Source organism: Acomys russatus, chromosome X (assembly GCF_903995435.1).
Source record: "Acomys russatus chromosome X, mAcoRus1.1, whole genome shotgun sequence".
NCBI lineage: Eukaryota > Metazoa > Chordata > Mammalia > Rodentia > Muridae > Acomys > Acomys russatus.
Window position 1 is genome coordinate 72,992,706 of NC_067169.1, and position 21,335 is coordinate 73,014,040.

General features: G+C 35.2%; 1 protein-coding gene across 3 annotated transcripts in view; it reads left to right on the forward strand.

The window, feature by feature from the left end:
- Window positions 1–21,335, forward strand: part of Diaph2 (diaphanous related formin 2) — a 730,565-nt gene that overhangs the window by 576,728 nt on the left and 132,502 nt on the right. For all 3 annotated transcript variants that reach the window (XM_051142209.1, XM_051142210.1, XM_051142211.1), the window contains one exon: window positions 3,811–3,906. In XM_051142209.1, the coding sequence (XP_050998166.1) occupies window positions 3,811–3,906 (96 nt within the window). The remainder of the gene's footprint in view (window positions 1–3,810; window positions 3,907–21,335) is intronic.

Consider the following 21,335-nt stretch of genomic DNA (forward strand, 5'->3'; position numbering starts at 1 on the left):
CTAGCTCCTCAGTGTTCTCTGTGACTAATTGCGTGATGAAAGATTATAAAGTGAACACTGAGTTGTTATGTCTTAGCGATGCCTACATATAATCATTTTAGTGGCTAAAAAGCATTACAAAATTATCTTTTGATATTCTGTTACTCAATAAAAAAGGTACTGTAAGTTCTAAGGAAGCACTTTTCGTGTGTTTAATATTTTTTCTTTTACAATAAAAAGGTAATGCATTTTCCCTTGACTTAACTTCATACACAATAAAAAGTTACTCACTACTAATTACATGTAAATAAGACTTTAGAGTTATAGGAGCTTGGAAATTCTAAGTGAACTGTCAGTCTCACATAATTCAATCGCAAACGAAATTTCACTCAAATTCATTCCAAATAAATATTATTTTCCCCCAATGACCATATTGGTTTACATTTTGTTTTGGAAGGAATGTAAAGTGGACCTATGAATATATTTGAAAAACTTAGATTTGTTAAGGTTAGACATTCTATGAAAATCACTCAGCTCCTTTTAAAATTAATATGGAGCAAATGAAAATATAATGGACTTAAAAATGTCATTTCTTCCCTTTGATAAGCACGAGATGTTTATTAAATCTGTTCTTGTTGTTCCTGTTGCTGTGTTAGAAGCACCACATTCCCACCAAAACCATATCACCCTGAGGGTGTGAGTGCTGGGTAGTGACAGAAAAAACTTTAATGGCACAATGGTTTGTGACATACATAAACATAACATAATACAAAACGATAAGGAACAATTATATGATTTTAAATATTTATTTTTGGTTTTTTGAGACAGGGTTTCTCTGTAGACCAGGTTAGCCTCAAATTCAGAGATCTGCCTGCCACTGCTTCCCTTGTGCTCAGACTAAAGGCATGCATCACCACCACGGGCCATGACTTTAAATCTGAAGAAAGTTTCATTGAAAAATGTGTTTAAAAATGCCTCAAGAGTGAGGAAAGGAATGATGATGAGAAACATGCTATAACATAATATTTCAAAACTCTTGTCAGCTGACATACACTAAATTAAGAAACAGGGTATACTTTTTCCATCTTTGTGTTTCTATTCCATGTTTTTAGTCTAATCAAAATATACTAGTAGTAAAGGATTTTAGTGAAACAATATCCGTGATGTTATATTATAATCTTTTATATTTTCATTTAATTTACAAAACCATAAAAATATGTCATTTCAAATTCTATTCTGTTCACTTGTTTACACATACTCATATTTATGCAGTCTTTCTAATTACCATTTTCTTAAGACCACCTGAAAGTCACTTGCATTGCTGCACTCTCTTTGTTCTTTAGCTATGGAAATTTCTTCTCCATGTTTATACTTCTTTTCCTGACTTCTACTTAAACATTTCCATTCAAAGGCTAAGAACACTTAGTGGAAAGAAGTGCTTAGTATGAAAGTGAAAGCAAAAAGGCCGCAGAACTCAAAGCTATCAAATCAAAGCCTTCCACAATAAATTGTCAATAATCCCAGCACTCCTTTGGTGAGAAGGAAAGCAGAGATAGACAAATCACCTAAAGCTCTATTACCAGTAAGCATGATGATAAATAGGGCCAAGGGAGACACAACAACAAAGAGAATTTTTCTCCAACAAAGGAGAAAGTGAAGATTGACATTTGGGGTTCTTCTCTGGCATGAGTATGTGTGCTGTCTCAGGTACATACTCTGCTTCCACATACACATCATTGGGAGCATTTCTGGAGCATTTCACAAAAGTCCTCAGATTTTCATAAACCTATTTGTCCCCCAGTCATACAAATTCCTTTTTTATTTAACCTTCTTAACCCTCAGCTATGTCTTAATGATGATATTGATAATTTGAATATGTGTATATATCCTCTCCATCGCCTCTCTTTTCCTGATTATTTTGTTACTTAGACAAATAGGCTATGTTCTTAGACATTGTCCTTTCTCTTATTTTGCCAATAATGCCATTTGGCAAGCCTCTCTAAAACTTATTTGGACATGTAACATGGCTTCTTGCTACTTTTAGTTGTACTGCCCAAATGGTCGCCACAGGCTACATGTGCTATTGAACACCCGAATTCCAGCTAATCAGAGTTAAAGTGAAAATAAGGAAATATGAGAGTTTTAAAACTTGATCTCACAAGATGTCACTATTTGTAAGTATATTTATACTGTGTGATATATAAGTTTTCTTGCTCCTACCTGAAAAGCTATAAGAAACAGAAAGTATCTAATACATAAAATGTAATTATTCTAGCCACATTTCATCTATACCCAGCTATTTAACTACTTTTTTCACTCCTTTCTTTCTTTTGGAAATACTGTATAATAATTCATATATGCCACTGAGCTTAGTATTTAAAAATCACAATCCCTCTTTCTCTATGTAATTACTGGGAGTACTCTCTCCAGTACATTTTCACCAGATATTGGTTCTGAGAACCTCTGTGTTTCCTTCCATTTTATTCAGTATCTTGTCCTAGATAGCCGATTTTAAAAGGACAAATAATTATAACTTTGAAGAAAATTCAAGTCAAATGAAAAGCCTAGTGAATTTAACTTGTTGTTATTCTATAAGAAAAATGTCCTGTAATATGATATGGCCTCTTAAAGTAAAGTAGGATTTACATTTAAACTTAGACTAAAATAGGAGATAGTTCATTCTTTTCTTAGCCTTCCTACTTGCAAATAACCCATACATCAGACCCATACAGTTTCTTCAAAGGAGATAACTAGTTAGGCTTCTTTCAGCAGCTAGACAATGTGGCAGGAGAAGACCCAGGTTCCTGTGGATTATTCACATAACAGTAACTTTCCAGTCAATTGACACTGCATTGTAAATACTGCTATAAGTATCAGGAGTGTGCTTGATGACCAGAGTTGTTAAAGGGCAGTGTAAGGTGTAACGTCTTTTTTTTTTTTTTTTTTAACTGAATATAGTTTCTCTGTGTAGCCTTGGCTGTCCTCTGGAGTTGCTTCATAGGCCAGGCTGGCCTTGAATGTACAGAGATCCTCTTGCCTAAACTTTGCAGTGCTGGGATTACAGGCATGTGCCACCACACCTGGCTAGTTGTACCTCTTAAGTTTTATTTGTGTTAGGAAATTCCATGAGCATCCTTTGAGTACTTTCCATTCTTGTTTCTATTAGTTCTTTCCTACAAGAAAAGCCTTTAGGCATGCACCAGCATTCTAAAAAGTAAATGAGATTTTTTTTGCTGATATCTCTCAATATAAAATGTAGCCTTTTGGATGATGTGGTCACCTTTTCTTTATAGAATGTCAGCATTTCAAAATGAGTAAAGGATATGGATTATGTAAGAATTGAATGCAAATGTGTTTTGCAAATAGTGCTTTTTGAGATAATCGCAGATGATGGTTGAATGCTGGAGGTATTAATACAATCAGTATTTAACCTTGTATAACTCTGCTTCATCAAATCATGCCCTGCACATTGATTACATTAAGCCAGGTCAGTGGTTTCTTGCTCAGGAATATCTTAGAAGAATCTTAACAGGCAGGCAGCAGTAGCTGATAAGCTTCTGTTTATTTGCATACTGAGTGTGTCATCAATAATACAAAAGACAAGGTCTTTAAGTTGAAAGAACAGTAGGATTGGCATGAATTTTGCTTAATGGTGCGTAATAAGCAAAGTAGTCTGTGATGCCAGAAACTGACAGGATCCATTAAGTTAAAACAGATATATGTCTTTAATTTAAGGGTATTATGTAAATCTGACAGGAGTTTTCCCCTTTATTTTCCTGTAGTTTAACTTTAATTGCTGTAAGATTAATTCTGATTCCTCTCATCCTCCAGAGGGTGATGAGACTGGAGTGATGGATAATCTTCTGGAAGCCCTACAGTCAGGTGCAGCGTTCAGAGACCGTAGAAAGCGAATTCCAAGAAACCCAGGTAAGACCTACCAGCTTACAAAATCTGGTAATATGTGAATCTTCTGCACCAAGTCCCTCTTTCAAAAAATAGAAAGAGTAAACTTTCTCAGAATGTTTTTTTTTTTCTCTCAGTTGGTCTCAGTTTATTGTGGAATCTGAGTTGGCCCCTATGTGTAATGAGTTTGCAAGTTTTAACCCTGTAAATGTATTTTCTTTTTTCTTTTTTTCTTTTTCAAGAAAGAGTTTCTTTGTGTAGCTTTGATATCATGGACTCATTTTGTAGATGAGGCTGGCATCGAACTCAGAGATCCTCCCGCCTCTGCCTCCCTGAGTGCTGGGATTACAGGTGTGCCTCATTGCACCTGGCTTATAAATATATCTTAAATGTGTGTGTTGTAAAAAATCATAAATTAAGATTTCCACTGTGTTTAATATTAAATATTTTAATTGTTGTTTTATGAGCATGAGGCTTGGGCAGAAGGTGATTAAAAACCATAAATGTAATTAAATCATTAAAAATAATTGACTCAAGAATATTATATTAGCTTTTCACTAACAGAACAGTAAGTCAATGTTTGTTTCTATAGGTGAGTTTTGGTTTTCACTATAGTGTATTGTCCATTATTGTTAATGGTGGAAGAATAGCTGTGATCTTCAAAACTCAAAAAATACTGAAACAATTGGGGGTTTTTTGTTTGTTTTTTGGTTTTGGTAACAGATAAGGTTGTGCTGTGAAAACTTGTCTCAGTGGAGAGATACCTAAAGGAAGCAAGACAAATGGAACTAGACAGTCATCCTTCTCCATTCAGACCACGTGGGTCTGATAAATAGTAACTCCTCTCAGGGTAATCCAAATCAGTTTGTCTGATCACTTCCTCAAAGAAGACCACTTTTTTATATGTTCTTTTCTTATCTTTCTTGATCTAGAAAAAACTAGGTATGTTGATTTTAAGTTTTCCCTTCTTGTGCTATAAAGCTATTTGGAAAATTTAATACTAAATATGCAAATGCTACCTAATTTAAATTAGTATAATTAGTCTTAACTAGCTTATAGTCCCCAGAAATGTTCTTTGTTTGAACTAAAAGTGATTGTATGTTAGTGGGATAGAAATTAGTAGCCATTGAAATTCATCAAATGGAGAGAAGGAGTGGTATTTAATGCTGAGTTGTTCATAAAAGCTTTGGTGAAAGTCATAGCTGAAGACAATGTAAATTACATTAATCTTTTTTCCCATTTTTGTAAATGTCCTGTTCGGGTAATGGTTAATGTCCCACATTTACTCTTTATGGAAGGCTTATAGAGATTATCTTCCAGTAAAGATTTTACAGAGGAGAATAATATTTTAATTGACAGATGAGACTGCTTTATGTATACAAAGTCATTAAAGATGCTCACTAACAGTTTTGTAAAACTTGAGAAAAGAATTTTTTAATCTGTGTTTATACATACATTCATCATAAAATTGTAAGTAGTATATGACAGAAGCCTATGAGAAGTACCCATAGACACATAGGAGACAGTCATTCCACCGTCTTCCGTCTCTCTGTGTAAAGTGGCAAGTGTCTGCATGCTATCAGAGGCTTCTTCCATCCATCAACAGTAAGACTAGCAATAGTAGTTGATGAAAGGCAAACTGAAATATTGTTAATATATTTTATAATTTATTCATATTACATCTCAATTGTTATCCCATCACATGTATCCTCCCATTCCTCCCTCCCTCCCATTTTCCCCTTACTCCCCTCCCCTATGACTGTGACAGAGGGGGACCTCCTCCCCCTGTATATGCTCATAGGGTATCATGTCTCTTCTTAGTAGCCTGCTATCCTTCCTCTGAGTGCCACCAGGCCTCCCCATCCAGGGGACGTGGTCAAATATGGGGCACCAGAGTTTGTGTGATTCAGTATGTTGCTCTGTGAAGAAACTAATGAAATTTATAAATTGAAGCATGTTATTCTGGGCTATCCAAAATGAGTGTCATGATCTCCTAGTCTGTATATTCTAAACATACTCATTTGCTAAAGCCTCCTGCTTGATAAGTCTTATACCTCATTCTAATTCCAGAGGGTCTGCATAAGACAGAGAGGTCATTCATTCAATGTTTTGTTCTGCTGTATTTTTTGTATGTTTGGTACTCAAGGCAACATAGTGCTTGATTGTGAAACACCAGGAATATCTTCACAAACAATGTAATTATATTGATTCCAAGTAATCTAAATTTCAATATCATTTAGTTTGTAGCTAGATTGTATGTATAAACAAATGAAGTAAAACAAACAAACAACAACAACAATCATAGTCCATTTAGCTCTCTGGTAGTCATTTCTAGTAGCAACATCCAAAGCAGACATTCTAAGTTAAAAAGGAACTAGAGGTAGGTTGGAGGGAAGGAAAGTGAGGGAGAAAATGAATCATGAGCCAAGGGGGGGGGAAAACCTTCCTGTTTGACTCTTCCTAGAATCAGTGCTAAGGACTTCTGCAGGTTTCTACCTGTCTTTCCTTTCTGAGCTAGATCACCTTTGCCTGCCTGTTCCATAGTTTCTTAGTTCCATGGTGTAGTTCCATTCCAATCATTTTGATTTGTTATTCTGAAACTTCTCTCATTCTATACTGGAATTCTTGGCCCTTTACCATAACTCCTATGTCAAAATGATGAAATAAAAGCAGAAAAGCAAAATAAGGGAAACTACTAGTTGTCCAAGAAAAGAAAAGTTTGAAAAGATAGCTCATCCTACAAAATAACCATCTCAAAATACAGCAAAATTACCAGAAGCACTGAAAATGTACTTTTCTGCCATTCTGCATGTTATTTCCACTATCACCATGTACAGATGGAATTGCTGTATGCAAACTAAGAGCTGTGCCATTGAGTTTCTAATAGCAAAATTGTTTTCAATTCTTTTTTTAAACAAGTGAGATACTAGAAAATCAGCGTTTATTAATTGTATAATTAATTGCTTAAATTACAAGGTTTCACCATAGAACCCCCATTCCCTGCACACACACACACACACACACACACACACACACACACACACACACACACACACACACACACACAAAGAATTTCCTAGACAAATAAGAATGCTTTCCCAACTATTGCCTTTGGTCTATTCAACTGAGTGTATCTGAGACCATCATTTCAGGTTGGAATAATGTTCTAGTTTGCTTTCTATTGTTGTGAAAAAAAAAAAAACCATTATCAAAAGTAACTTGGGGAGATTTATTTTGGCTTAAAGGTTACAGTGAATCATGAAGGGAAGCCAAAGCAGAAACTCAAAGCAGGAACCTGGAGCCTGACCAGAGGTGGCACCTCCCACAGTGCCTGAACCCTCATATCACTTAGCAATCAAGAAAATGCCCCCACAAACATGACCACAGGCCAATTTGACTCTGTGGCACTATCTCAATTGTGACTTTATCAAATAACTGACCTATGCCTTCTTGATAGCTGAAGCACTGTAAGATATTGGAGGGTAGAGTCTCCTATCACAAATGTTACTAAAAATAGTGTTTAAGTAGTATGATGTATGTTCCAACCAGTCAGAATGCATACAAGCAACAAATAACTACGTGGGCTGTACTGATACACAAGCTTAATAGTTATTCACATCACAGGCTTTGCCGATATCAAGCTCAGGTTAGGAAATGAGCCCTAAATATTCATTAATTTGTTGTACATGTGTTCTCTGAAAAGTACTGTGCTAGATATGATAGCAGATACAGAAATAATTAAGATAAGATTCCCTTAGTTATAAAAGCTTTGTAATTCATATAAAAGATAAAAAACACAGAAAGAATACAGAATAGTGCGAAAGATAGTGGGAATTACACAAGAGGTGTTAATAACATACTATGTGAGTTCAGAGGAAGAAGATAGCATGCCTTGTTGTATATATCAGAAAAAAATAATCATAGAAGAAAATATGTTAACAAATAAGTAGAGGTTTTAGCACTGGGAGTTGGAGGTGAGGGTCATGGCTACAGTAAAATGAACTGTCATAAAGAAAACCATGGAGGCAAGAAATAGCATGCCTTTTTCACAATAGCAAACAATGCGGTATAGAAGCAAATAGGACATAAAAAACATAAAGGTGTTGAGATAACTCTGAAAAATAAATTAAGGCCATATTATGAAATGTTGCAGTCAGAAACTAATGTATTAACATGAAGTCCTTAGACAGTGGGAAATCTTTTTTTTTTTTTAGTAGTAACATTATCAGTGGTATATACATCAGGACATGTAAGTTACAGCAAGGGATATATGAGACTATCACATACACACAAAGAAAGAGAGACTTGCCTTTAAGAGATTTTGTATTGCCTTCATAAAGAATAATTTACCTCAGGAGCTGAGGAAGTAGATCAGTTTGTAAAATCCTTACTGTGCAAGCATGAGGACCTGAGTTTGGATCCCCAGAACACATGTAGAAGCTGAGTGTAATGGCCTGTGCCTATAAACTTAGAGCTATAGCTATGGACACAGGAGGATGTCTGAAATTTTCTAGGCACACTTGTTCTGTGGCATTCATGTACACCTCCACACATATGAACACACAAAATAAATATGTAAAATATTAAAGAATTTCTTAAATAGAGCAGAGACACCCTCTCTCAAAAAAAGCCAGAGAAATGAGGACAACATCCAATATTGACCTTTGGCCTCCATGAGTGTACACACACACACACACACACACACACACACACTTGTCCAAGCACAAACAAACAAAAATTTAAGAGCCTATGTTTTCCATACTGTAACAGAATTGAGGAAAAATAATAAAACTCCAGAACCGGATATAATTCCTTCAACTATAAGTTATTAAATCACTCCTTTGTGCCATATACAGGGTTAAGTACTGCCACTGTAAAACCAAACCAGATACTTGCCTTAAGGAGCTTATATACTTTTGGGGAAAACAAGAATGTAAAGTATGTGGTTAAATTTTAATGTACCCTTTTGTCATCAAGATAGGAATAGTGTATCTATGTGACTTAGGAATCAAAGAAATTGTACTTAACTTCTATTGTTTCTCTTTTGTGTCCCTAGAATATGTTTTTCCATCAAACTTTACTACATAAAAGAACCACGTTGTTTTCCCTTAACAATTAAGTATAGACTTATCAACTAAGATTTTGCTTAATTTTATCTTGACCCTTTTTGTGATATCCTTTGTTCCCACTTAACTTCAATAGGTTTACAATTCACTTTGGAGAGAAATAACCATCAATATTCCTGATTTTGCCTAATAAGGTCAAGTATGAGCTGCAGAGGAAAAAGAAGGACATGGAGAAGACATCATAAGAATGAAGAACATACAATACAAACATACAACTCCACATTGAGATTGTTTTCTATTAAACAGCAAGAGAAATCTAGAGCTGGCTTCTCTGCTCCAGACAAACAAATAACTTCTTTCCTTGTACATTGGAGATAAGGATAAGGGGTGTCTCAGGAATAGATATCTACCATAGCTATTTTGGTCAAGACTATATTTTAATATATAGTTTTGACATTGAGACTCACCAGAGAAACATTGTGAAGAAATGAACCAGAGGAACAGAGTAAATGTGTTTTGGTTTCAGAACTACATAGGGAAACCACGAAAACTACATTTGAAAAAAGAAGAAATTCAGGGCCTACTCCTAATTTTTATATATTAACAAGATGACATAAATGAGAAGCTATAATTTACCATTTGAGACTCAGTAAAAGACAAGAGACAAAAAAAAAAAAAAAAAAAAAAAAAAAAAAAAAAGACAAGAGACAATGTTATACAGAGCAAAGAACTGAACCAGCTCTTAAATGTTTGAGAAACATTACTTCTAAATAAAGCTCGCATTTCTCCAGTCCTGTCTGCTTCATATAAGTGCAAAAAGGGTTGCTGGCTCTGTATCCTTCTATGCACTCAGCACTTCAGCTATGGAAAAGGGTCTCAAAAGCATTTCTTGGAGTTCTCAGGAGCCACTTCATAAACAAAAAGATACATGCACTACTCTTTCCCCTGCAACACACACTCCCATGCCTGCTGCTTGCTCTTAGCTGCTGGGACTTTCATGTCTTCATGATAACAGAACTTGATGGTTGTCATAGATGAAGTGAGGGCAGGATGCCTCTCTCTTTTGTAGTTATACTTCACTACTGAACCAAGTAGCATTGCTTATGCCTCAGAGCCACACAGAACTTTAAAGGAACAACATTCTGTTTAAGTCACAGTCTTTTTCATCAGATGTGACTCCATTAGGCAAGTTCCAAGGACAAGGCTGTGAAAGATGCCAAAAAGCGCTTAGTAGCACCCTCATACCTTAATAACAGATCTCTTTGGGAATTTTGCATTACTTATCCTGCTATCGCTAGGTCAAGATTGCCATTCGTTCTTAGCTCTTTCTCACTCAAGATGACCTCTCTCCTATGAAGTTCACCAGTCTCTATTTTATAAACAGTGGAATATATTACCTACTAAACTCCGTTTAATATTCAGCATACTTTCTATTTCCCCATTCTTCCATGCTTCTCTCACCTGGAGCATATACAGGGGGAGGAGGTCCCCCTTAGTCACAGTCATAGGGGAGAGGAATAAGGGGAGAATGGGAGAGAGGGAGGAAAGGGAGGATAGAAGGGATGGGATAGGAAATTAGATGTAATATGAATAAATTAATAAAATATATTTAAAGTATTTAGCATACTTATTATCTTGTATTTTATATCTTAATTCTGATAAATAAATGTAATACAGCCAACAATGAAAACAACAGTATAGCATTTAGCCAAATAATAATTAGTAGTCAGTTACTAGAAACCAGCCAATAAGATTAGACTCTTGGAGTATATACCACAAACGCTTGTAAAGACATTTCAGTTTTAGATCATAACAAAGATTTTTAAATCACTCTAAACTATAGCAACACCCCACTAAATTTTTATGGAAAAGAATTTAACTTTTAGAAATCTATTGGTAACCTTAAATCTTAAAAATCATTTTTAAGAATGTGTTGAAAGGGGCTAGAGAGATGGCCAATTATTAAGAACATTGGCCGTATTTCCAGAGAAACTCCATTCAACTCCAAGAACTAACATGGCAGCTCACAAAAGCCTGTAATTCCAGTTCTAAGGGATCTTGACACCTGCACACAGACATACACACAGGCAAAACACCAATTCACACAAAATAAATACATCATTAAGAAAAAAAAAAGATTCTCCACAGTTGAGTGTAGAATGAGGACTGACTTTGAAATGAACTCTGGTGCCCCATATTTGACAACCTCCCCATGGTGGGGAGGCCTGGTGGCACTCAGAGGAAGGATAAACAGGCTACCAGGATGAGACTTGATAGGCTGTGACCATATGGTGGGGGAGGACGTCCCCTTCTGTCACAGACCTAGGTGAGGGGAATAGTGTGAAAGAGGGAGGGAGGGGATAACAATTGAGAGGTAATCTGAATAAATTAATTAAATAATAAAGAACGAAAGAAAAGAAAAGAAAAAGACAAGTATGTGTTAAAAGGATAGGACATGAGTGGAGTAGATTTCAAATTGCATGAGTTCTAAAATGCTATTACTTTTTAAGATAAAGTGCTTATGATTTTTTTATCACTCCATATAAATTGTAAGTTGAAGTATATACTTATTTGCTTTTCTTGGTTTCCTTTTATTTCATTTCTCAATGAAAACTACATTTTAATTTTGGAAAAAACATACACATGTATTGATTAACATTTAGGTTTGCAGCTGGGCATGGTGGTGCACGCCTTTAATCCCAGCACTCAGGAGGCAGAGGCAGGCAGATTGCTGTGAGTTTGAGGTCATCCTGGTCTACAAAGTGAGTCCAGGACAGCCAGGGCTGTTATACAGAGAAACCCTGTCTCAAACAAACAAAGATTTCATTTTGCATTAAGGCAGTTGCAAATAAAGGATTACTATGTGCTCTATTCTTGATCATTCTTTGATCACTAGTGAACATGTTAAGCACACATCATTTCTGCCTGATTTATATGCAAAACTGTTCTAAGCATAAACTGATGATGTTCTCTACAGAAATTTCAATCACTTTTGCTTGCCTGTTCTCCTAACACAATACAATCATTTATGCTGCACATTCCTTCATTGTTGATCTCTGTAAGACAGAAGGAGATAAGACCAATGTGACATGATTTTGATGTGAATATGAATATAGAAGGCATCCTTTAGTAACTAAACAATGGGAGAAATTAGGACAAGCAATTATTATACAGCAATAAATTCCTCTTGTTAATTTTACAGCCACGCCAGCAGTCTACACACAGGATAACACTGAGGTAGTCACAAGGCTATCCACTTATTTACAGACCTTGAATTTGGAAATAAATAGTTACATATATATGAAATCATTCCAGTGTAAGGAGGTATAAATGCAGCTACACTGGCAAAGTATTTATTGCAATGAGTACCTAAAACTTCTAGAAAACCAAATCTTAAAAAAAAAAATATTCCAAAACCAATGGCTCTGATGATGGGCTCATTTCTGTCTGGTTTGGTTGGGCTTGGCTTGGCTTGTTCTGTTCTGTTCTGTTTGGTGCAGGATCCACCTGTGTAACAACTCCCAAACTTTCTGCTTCAACCCCTGTAATGCTAAGAATACTGTCCTATGTCTCCATGCGTAGCTGAGGGAAGCTTTTAAGGTTATACCCAGTGTCAATTCTCTTAAAGATAAAGATAACACTATGTGTTAAAATTGCTCCAAGAAATATTGTCATATTTTGCTTTAAAATATTGCAATTCAGTTTTAGCCTATAGTGCAGAACTCATTCTGGTATATGTTCTTGATAACTGCTTGTTGAATCCTTAATAATAATTCAAAATCCTGAACTCACCAGAAAGTCACCTTGATATACCTAACGTTTATGAAGTCTGAAATTTAGGCATGAAGAAAATAGAAATAGAAATCTACATTACTCTGAATGGAGTTCCATGAAAGGAGTGTTTATTTTATAGGGCAACTTAAATGTTCTCTGTGTGATACCTTCATATGACCTTTCTATTCAGTAATGTTTAATCTTGAGAAGTGGAGAAAAACAGTGATGTTCTATTTTTAAAAACTGAATATACCTTTATACCATTACTCTTGTGTCCGTTGTGCTTGAATTTGACTTCTGCCTGTTTGTCATCTTCATGTCTCAGTTTGTTCTACAAAATTACTAATTACCATCAGAAAATAAAACAAATGAAAATTTGAATGACAGTTACAAATTCCCGCTTCACCTTCAACATCTTCTCATCAGGTTTTGCCAGTCTGCCTTCTAAGATCAAGAAGTATGCTTCAGAAGTAGTGAGCCTTTATTGATGACATTAAATAGTTAATTCTTTTTTGAACATTCTCACTAAATTACTCAGGAGAACAGGCCTTTCTGAAGTTTAAGGGGCTTTAATCTGGTATGTAGGAGCATTGTAAGGATTTAAACTGTTTGTCTGAAGGCCTTCTAGAATCTAAGATGGTATTTTCCCTTTCCACTGGGAAGGTTTTAACTTGAGATTTTAGATTTAGTGGCCTGTTCTCTTGTTTGTTTAGCATAGATGTGGTACACTGAAAGTAAGCAATACAGTACTCTCTGGGCAATGAACAGGGAACTTTTTTCATACATTTTTTACAACTCTTCAGTGCTTCAGAAAGGCAAAGCATATGCCAGACACAATGAAATGAAAAACAAAGCAAAACAAAAAGTAGATGATTTTCATATAGTTGCTAAGAAAGTTAATACTATCATGCATGAATTTCTTCTGTATTGAAAAATTATAATATATACTAGATCTTTAATAGAGTTGTAACTGTTAATCAAAAGTAAATATTTACTCAGATTCCTAAAAAAGTTGATAAACTATGTTCAAATATGGGGAGCTAGCCTAGAGTTAAGCAAAAGGATATGGATAACCCAGTTTGTATTTTACATGTTTGAGACAACATGTCAATTGTATATATCAGTAATACCTTAAGTGGCAGGGTCATGAAAATGAGGATATTTTGTACATTATATTTTTATATTTTAACTTGTCAGCAGATGGGTAGGACTAATCATAAGCATTATTGTGTTGAGGAGAAAAACACACATTAAAAAACAAAAATTTCTACAATATATGTGTAGATTCTTATTTTTTATGTGTGTAAATTTAAATTAACACTTATTCACCGATTGTAAGCATTAAAGGCCTCAGTTAATGGTCCTAAGAACTGTAACATGTAGGACCCAGAAGATGTTCATACTTGGTGAAAGGATATAACAGATTATTACGTGATGTACCAAAAAGTAAATTAATTTACAAGTACAAGTCCAATTAGTGAGATTTTAGGAACCCTTATTAGGAATGAAGGGATCTTGTCTGCACAGGTCGGTATATGATGCATTGTTCGTATGTTTCTGTGTTCTACTCTTCACGCTTCTTGTGCTTCAGACTCTTGGGTCCCTTGTACAACACTTGCTTCCTTCTCAAATGCTGTGGTAGAACAGTTCCATCACTCTCATTCTCTCTCTTTCATAAAACCATCCCTTGTCTTCATTTCCTCAATCTGGTATTCCACACAATAACCACGAGTTTGAAAAAAAAGTAAGAAAAATCAGGGGAATATAGGTGAACCAGGAGTGTTTGATGTTCAGAGGCACTTTTTTTCTCATAAGTATTGCCATTCTGTCTGCCAATACATATTGTTTTAAATAAATCCTCTCCTGCTTTCTGCAAAATGTTACTGATTTGTGTGACAGGAAGGAGGCAATGTAAGATGTTTGAAAGGAATAGACAAAAATACCTGGCAGAACGCTTGGCATCTGGCAGTTTTCATATTTTGACCATATGATCACTGGAAATGCTTGTGGAATCTTGTAAATAATCAGACTTTTGTACTATTATATTCATGATTCTACTACATGTGATTATATCCATGATTGCAGAATGGTTCTCTCTCTCTCCCCCCCCCTCTCTCTCTCTCTCTCTCTCTCTCTCTCACACACACACACACACACACACACCACCCTCAAAAGGGAAAGTGTCTGTTCAGAGTATACGTTCATTTATGAATTGGCATATATTCATATTTTCACTGAAAAGAAAGAAGTTCTAGATTTCAATGAGCAGGTGGGTAGGTATTTTTTCTTTTACTTTTGTCTTTCACAAGTCATCCAAATAAAATGGTAATTTCTACTGGGATAGGTCATAATTAAGTTCTATTCTAAGAAGAAGTCTTTATTACTAGGTATGTAAAACAAAATTTGTAAAGTATATGTCCCTTATAAGATAATTGATATGTTCAGATTTTACTGGTATTTGAAAAACAGATACCTTTTTCATTTCTTCTTCATCCCTTCTTCCTCCTCTTTATTGCAAAGGATAATTTTATTTATAGTGAGACTCTGCAGTGTGTATGTATCTGTTCACCTAAACCAGCATGGTACTGAAAAAGGACTGTCTTAGGTTGTAATTATGTTAAATGAAATTATGTAAGAAATATTTTTATAACGTACAACTTCAGTTTACTTTGCTACTACACTTTAGTTCTGAACCATTAGATAGCTTTTGTGCCCCTACCTCATTGGATTAAAAAAATTAATGGTGAGGTTAAAAATGTGTTTAAACACAAAAGAAGTTCAGTTTTGAAGTGTGCCATTTTATGGCTTCTTTTTAGGAGTCTCTATAATTTGTGAAATGTGTCCTGGCATAATTGCTAGTAAAGGGTAGTGTTAGGGTGAAATTCATCTCTGTGTACCACTTCCTATGTATCCAGAGCTGCTTTTATACCAATTAGCTACAGCCTTTTCTTCTAGCCTTGGGGTAGAAGATTATTAGAGGCAAGCATTTCTGAATTATTTTCTTTCTAATATTAGTTTAAGCAAATTTTCTTGCAGAGCTCTTCTTTTATACTGTTTTATTCCCTTTAGCTGCATCTTCCCACTAATCTGCTAAATCTTTCACAGAGGAATTAAACATGATGTTTCTAGAAACATTAATAACCTGTGCCCTTATCTGAATGTCCTACTTAAGAAATATTGCAGCTGCAATAGTTTTACATGCCATCATGTCTTCTTGCTTCTCTTGGCCATGTACATTTGAGCTTTAAGGTAGACCCCAGTCCTTTTTATTCCTGGGTGAGGTCTCTGAGATGTTGATTTTCTAAATGATGCAAAAGATTCAGGAAGATACAGCTTCTTTGGCACCTTAATTTATCTTAGCAGCAGTTTATTGGAATAAGAGAGTCAGGGCTGGAGTAGATAAATGAATAATTTCAAAAACAATGCATATCAGGATCTCTGTGAATACCATCATAGTAGTGTCACTGTTACATATGATTTGCACTGTTAAATCTGAAAATGCAAGGATAAAGACCAAATTCATGGTTCTCAAATTAAAGCAAGCTTTACTTAATACTGGTCAGGAAGATGGACACTGGCCAGTTCCTTACCTGGGATCCCCAAAGAATGATGATGTTAGTCAGGTGGTTATAAAGGTAGAACCCATGAGGCTGTGGTAATTTCTGCTGTTATCCAACCAAGAGCAAGCATATATCCTGATGTACTTCCTGCCTACATACCTCCACTCTAGGTGTAATTAAAGCACATTGTGGGCAGTTGTGGCAACCAACCCTGTTTATAGAAATGAAAACATGTGACTTGTAATCTTACATGATGAGCTCCCAGCATTCCAGCATTCAAGGAGATTATCTGCCCTACCACAACTAGTAGGCCTTACCAAGTAACTTTAGCCCTTACAATGTATTATTATTTGTCAATGTACTATAGATAAAACCCTGCATGAGTTGAAACACCAGAAATGGAGGTAAAGCAAACAATTTTCACTTAAAATATCATATTTGTGGTTACAGAACAGTATAAGCAAATAAAAATTATTATTAGACTTTGATTTGAGACAGAGAATATGGAGTCAGGCTGAGGCTTGTTTGCTGTGGTGCTTCCTCCTTTTCCCACCATATCTGTCATTTTCTTGGTCTTAACTTGAATAACACTCAGTTTAAGAAATAGCCACTGCTTCTGAGATTCACTCGACAGAGGTGTAAATCTTATTGAGGAGAGTGTAATTTTTAAAGACGTTCATATGAAAAGTAAGCCCCATTCAAATAATGAAAGGCAAACTTGACTAATTTAACTTGGACATCTAATTTGAAATCTTTTGTGCATTTTGTTCTGAAAGCTACTACCACTTGTTAAATTTGAATAATAGAGAACAAAACAGACATAGTAGAATATTACTTCTTCTTCGCTAGCTTTAAATTAATTTTAGATTACAGAGGACCACATCTTCATTATGAAACTGAGGAATTCAATATGTACTCCAAAGTGTTCTCTTCTGGCCCCTTTAATAATGTCAAGACTGCAGAAGAACAAAGGAAGTAATATTTTTATCATATAAATGTTACTTTTCTAAAGTAGCATGAAGTTAACTCCTCCCACCCCATTTATGACTTTTTGTGGCTTAATTACAACAGAATTCACAAATGTAACATATCACTGGATATGTGTACATTTATGAAAAGAGAAATAATACTATAAAATTAAATATAATAAGTCTGCTTTGGAAGATTATATATTATAAACAGTTTTTGTAGTTTGCACTTTGGAAATAAGCTTCTGTTGAAATTATATAACTACATGAATTGGGACACAAATCTTCCTTACGCTAGCACTAGTTATAATCGACATTTAATACTGGTACAAACTAACAGTTGGAACATATCACAGTTTTTTACTTACATTTGTACCCATCTGTGTCAGTTATCCAAGTGGTAAAATAATAATCAAAGGTCTGATGGCTTAATATAATACCTATTGTGCTTGACATATCTTTTATGCCTTGACATTAAATGTCTCTGTTGCCTTCCTATCTACTTTCAAAGCTCTATTACCCATTCCTGATCCTATTTAACTGCAGTTATTAGTCCTTTGACAGTGCTGGCTGCTATTGACAGTATCATTTAATTTGCTTAATTTCCTGACATTTGCTATGTTAATTTTTTTACTTTGGGGTTTTTCTAATGCATGATTTGTGCTTAAAATAGAAAAGCCCTCCACTAAGTTTCAGTTATATCACCCAAGTACTACAATTGTCCCAGATGTAATAGGAAGAGATAAAGAAGGGATCAAAGATAATAAATTTTCCCTGCTTTCCCCACAAATTTATTACTGCAAGCTTTAAGTCTCAGCTTTTAGTGATAAATATAAATACGAGTTATATAAGGACAGTCTGTGCTTATTTATACTAGCACTCAGATCTGATTTTAGTCATTTCTAAGGCAAAACCATTCAATAAACAGTTCTGAGTCAATCTGAAAACAGGTATTTGGTTCATACTCTGTTTTTATTGCATATTCAGTCAGTCCATTTTATGATTTTTGTAATTAAAGTAATAAAATTAAGTAATATTTCCAGTTACCTATTGGGTATACATATACTTTATATTGTAAGCCAACTGATGGTCATTTAAAATTAAGTTTCTTGTGGAGCAAGGGAAGAGGAAGGTAATGTTTTCAATTGCTTATGAGGCTTTTAGCAAAATAATCCCTATTATAATCCTAGATCTGACTAAATCCCACTCAAAAGGCAAGCAAGGAGTGAGATCTTTTGAGAAATAGTAAGGGGGGAAGGAAGAAACTACCTGAATGTGTCTGTCAATGGCCCTCTTTCCAGTATTCCTCTTCCATTGCATACCACCTCTCACCATTGCTACTAACACTGAAATGCTGTTACATGTATTACATTCTATTTCAGAAAAGCATTTCTTCAATTTCAATTGACTATGCTATTTGTCATGTACTATCCTTGGTATTTCATACTATAGTTAAGCCTAAGAAGTAGCTGTGCTCTTTGGTGTTAAGAGTACTAAGCAGGGCTGAAGAGATGGCTCAGAAGTTAAGAGCACTGGCTGCTCTTCTAAAGGTCCTGAGTTTAATCCCCAGCAACCACATGGTAGCTCACAACCATCTGTACTGAGATCTGGTGCTCTCTTCTTGCATTCAGACCTACATGTACGCAAAACATTGTGTACATATTAAATAAATCTTTAAAAAAAAATAAAGAGCACCAAGCAATTACTGTGTATTGTGTGAATATCAGTTTAAGTTTCTTGAATACTGTCTTTTCTAGATGAAGGATAATAAATAAACTTAGACTTTTAAAATAAAAAGAATTTTATGCTATTCTTCAAATTCTATATTGCCTATAAATGCATAAGGCTATTGGATACTTGTATTCCAATAAAACCTGAAAATACATACCTTTCAGTCAGCACATATATATCTGCACGTTCATGTTAATAGAAGTTACACATAGATATTGAGGTAAAAAAATTAAGAAGTTACTATAAAATCATGTTATGTAGCTTATTTTTTATTTTATGTTTTATTTAATTAATTTATTCAGATTACATCTTAATTGTTATCCCATTCCTTGTATTCTCCTGTTCCTCCCTCCCTCACGCTTTCACCCTATTCCCCTCCCCTATGTCTGTGATTGAGGGGGACCTCCTCCCCCTCTATATGATCATAGGCTATCAAGTCTCTTCTTGGTAGCCTGCTATTCTTCCTGGGAGGCCCAGTGGCACTCAGAGGAAGATGTGGCTTATTTCTTATAAGTCAAACATAAAGAATATTCTCTGCATGACTTAAGTTTGTATGTAGCCAATCTTTAACATACAACATGCTTGACAAAATGGTTTTATGCTTCGTGAGTTTCTTTTTAAGTATGTGAAGTGAGGATATAAATTATCAAAGATTTCCTGAAAAACACATTTGATGAAAAGCAATATTATTATATTCCTGTATATGTAGCATCCTTGGTCTCTGGTAAGAGTACCAGGTACAATTCTAGAATATTTCTCATCTTCTCCTTCTGCTCTTTCAGATCAGACTTTGTGACATTAACAAATAAACCCATAGCCAGGCTTGGTGGTGCATGACTTTAATCCTAACACTTAGAGGCCGAAGCAGGTGGATCTTTGTGAGTTCGAGGACCTCCTGGTCTACAAAGTAAGTCCAGGACAGCCAAGGCTACACAGAGAAACTCTGTCTTGAAAAACACTCCCACAAAAAAAGAAAAGAAAAGAAAAGAACAAATGAATCCATATCACAAATGACAATGTCATGTGCTGTTTGGTTTTCTGTTGATGTGATACATGCAAGGAATAAAAGCAACTTGAGGAAAAATAAGTTTACTTGGCTTACAGGTTATAGTCTATTATTGAGTGAAGTCACAGCAGGAGCTCAAGGTAAGAACATGGACTCAAGAAGAAACCATGGAGGAATACTGCTTACTGGCTGGCTCAACTACCTTTCATATACGACCGGTGCCTGTCTGCCTAAGGATGATATCACCCAGAGTAGGCTAGGCCCTCCTACATCAACCAGCAGTTAAGGAAATGCTCCTCAAATATGCCCACAGGCCAATCTGATCTAGACAGTTCTTCAATTTTGGTTCCCTCTTCTTCCATGAGTCTAAATTGTCAGATTAACAATGACAATTAGTCAGTGCACCTTGTTTATATCCCTACATGTACACATGTCACTTGTCACTTAACAGTTCAAAGTTGTAAGGAAATGTGACCCTTAACTACAAGGCAGGCATTATATTATAAAAGAAAATAGCTTGGAGGTTGGGGAGTATAGATCATCCAGTGTTCAACACTGGTGTTTGGGGTAAAATTCAAGCAGCATTTCTATGGTGTGATGGTTCTATTGATAATAGACCTGCCTAAGGATTAGGAGGCATGTCATTAGGGGTGGGTTGGAAGTGTCAACAGACTGCTGAAAGTCCCAGTTCTGGTAAGAGATCAAGATGTATGCTTTCAGCTTTTCCTTTGCTTCATCATCATGGACTCTGGTACTCTAAAGCCATAAATAAAGTTAAGCACTTACTTTTAAGTTGCCTTGGTCATGGGTTTTTATCATAGCAATAGTTAATATTTGATATCATATGCATTTTGTTATGATAGCTTTGAAGTTACTATGAGTTAGGTGAAATCTGGTTGATTTTATTTGTATCTATACTTGATTGAGGTAATCATTTAAAAAAGATAAGCCAGAAATGCAATAGAAATTGCATAGCCTATCATACTCTTCCAATATAGAATAAATCTGATATAGAGAAAATGTTATTTTAAAGTAGCCCTTTATATACACTCTAAATTTTAGATAATTATAATGAAACTTAACAGTTTTTTTCTATTACAAGTATACAATCTTAAAGAAACATTGCCTATACTTGGGCTTAATGTTCTACCTTAGTTTGTGCATGTGTGACTATTGTTGAAACAAAATGTCTCATCTGTGTGACTAATCTATATAAAGCTTCTGCAAGAAAAAATATTTTATCCATGAAAGGCACATGCCTTTCATCCTAGCACTACGGGAGGCAAAGGCAGGCAGATCTCTGTGAGTTTGAGGCCAGCCTGGGCTACAAAGTGAGTCCAGGACAGCC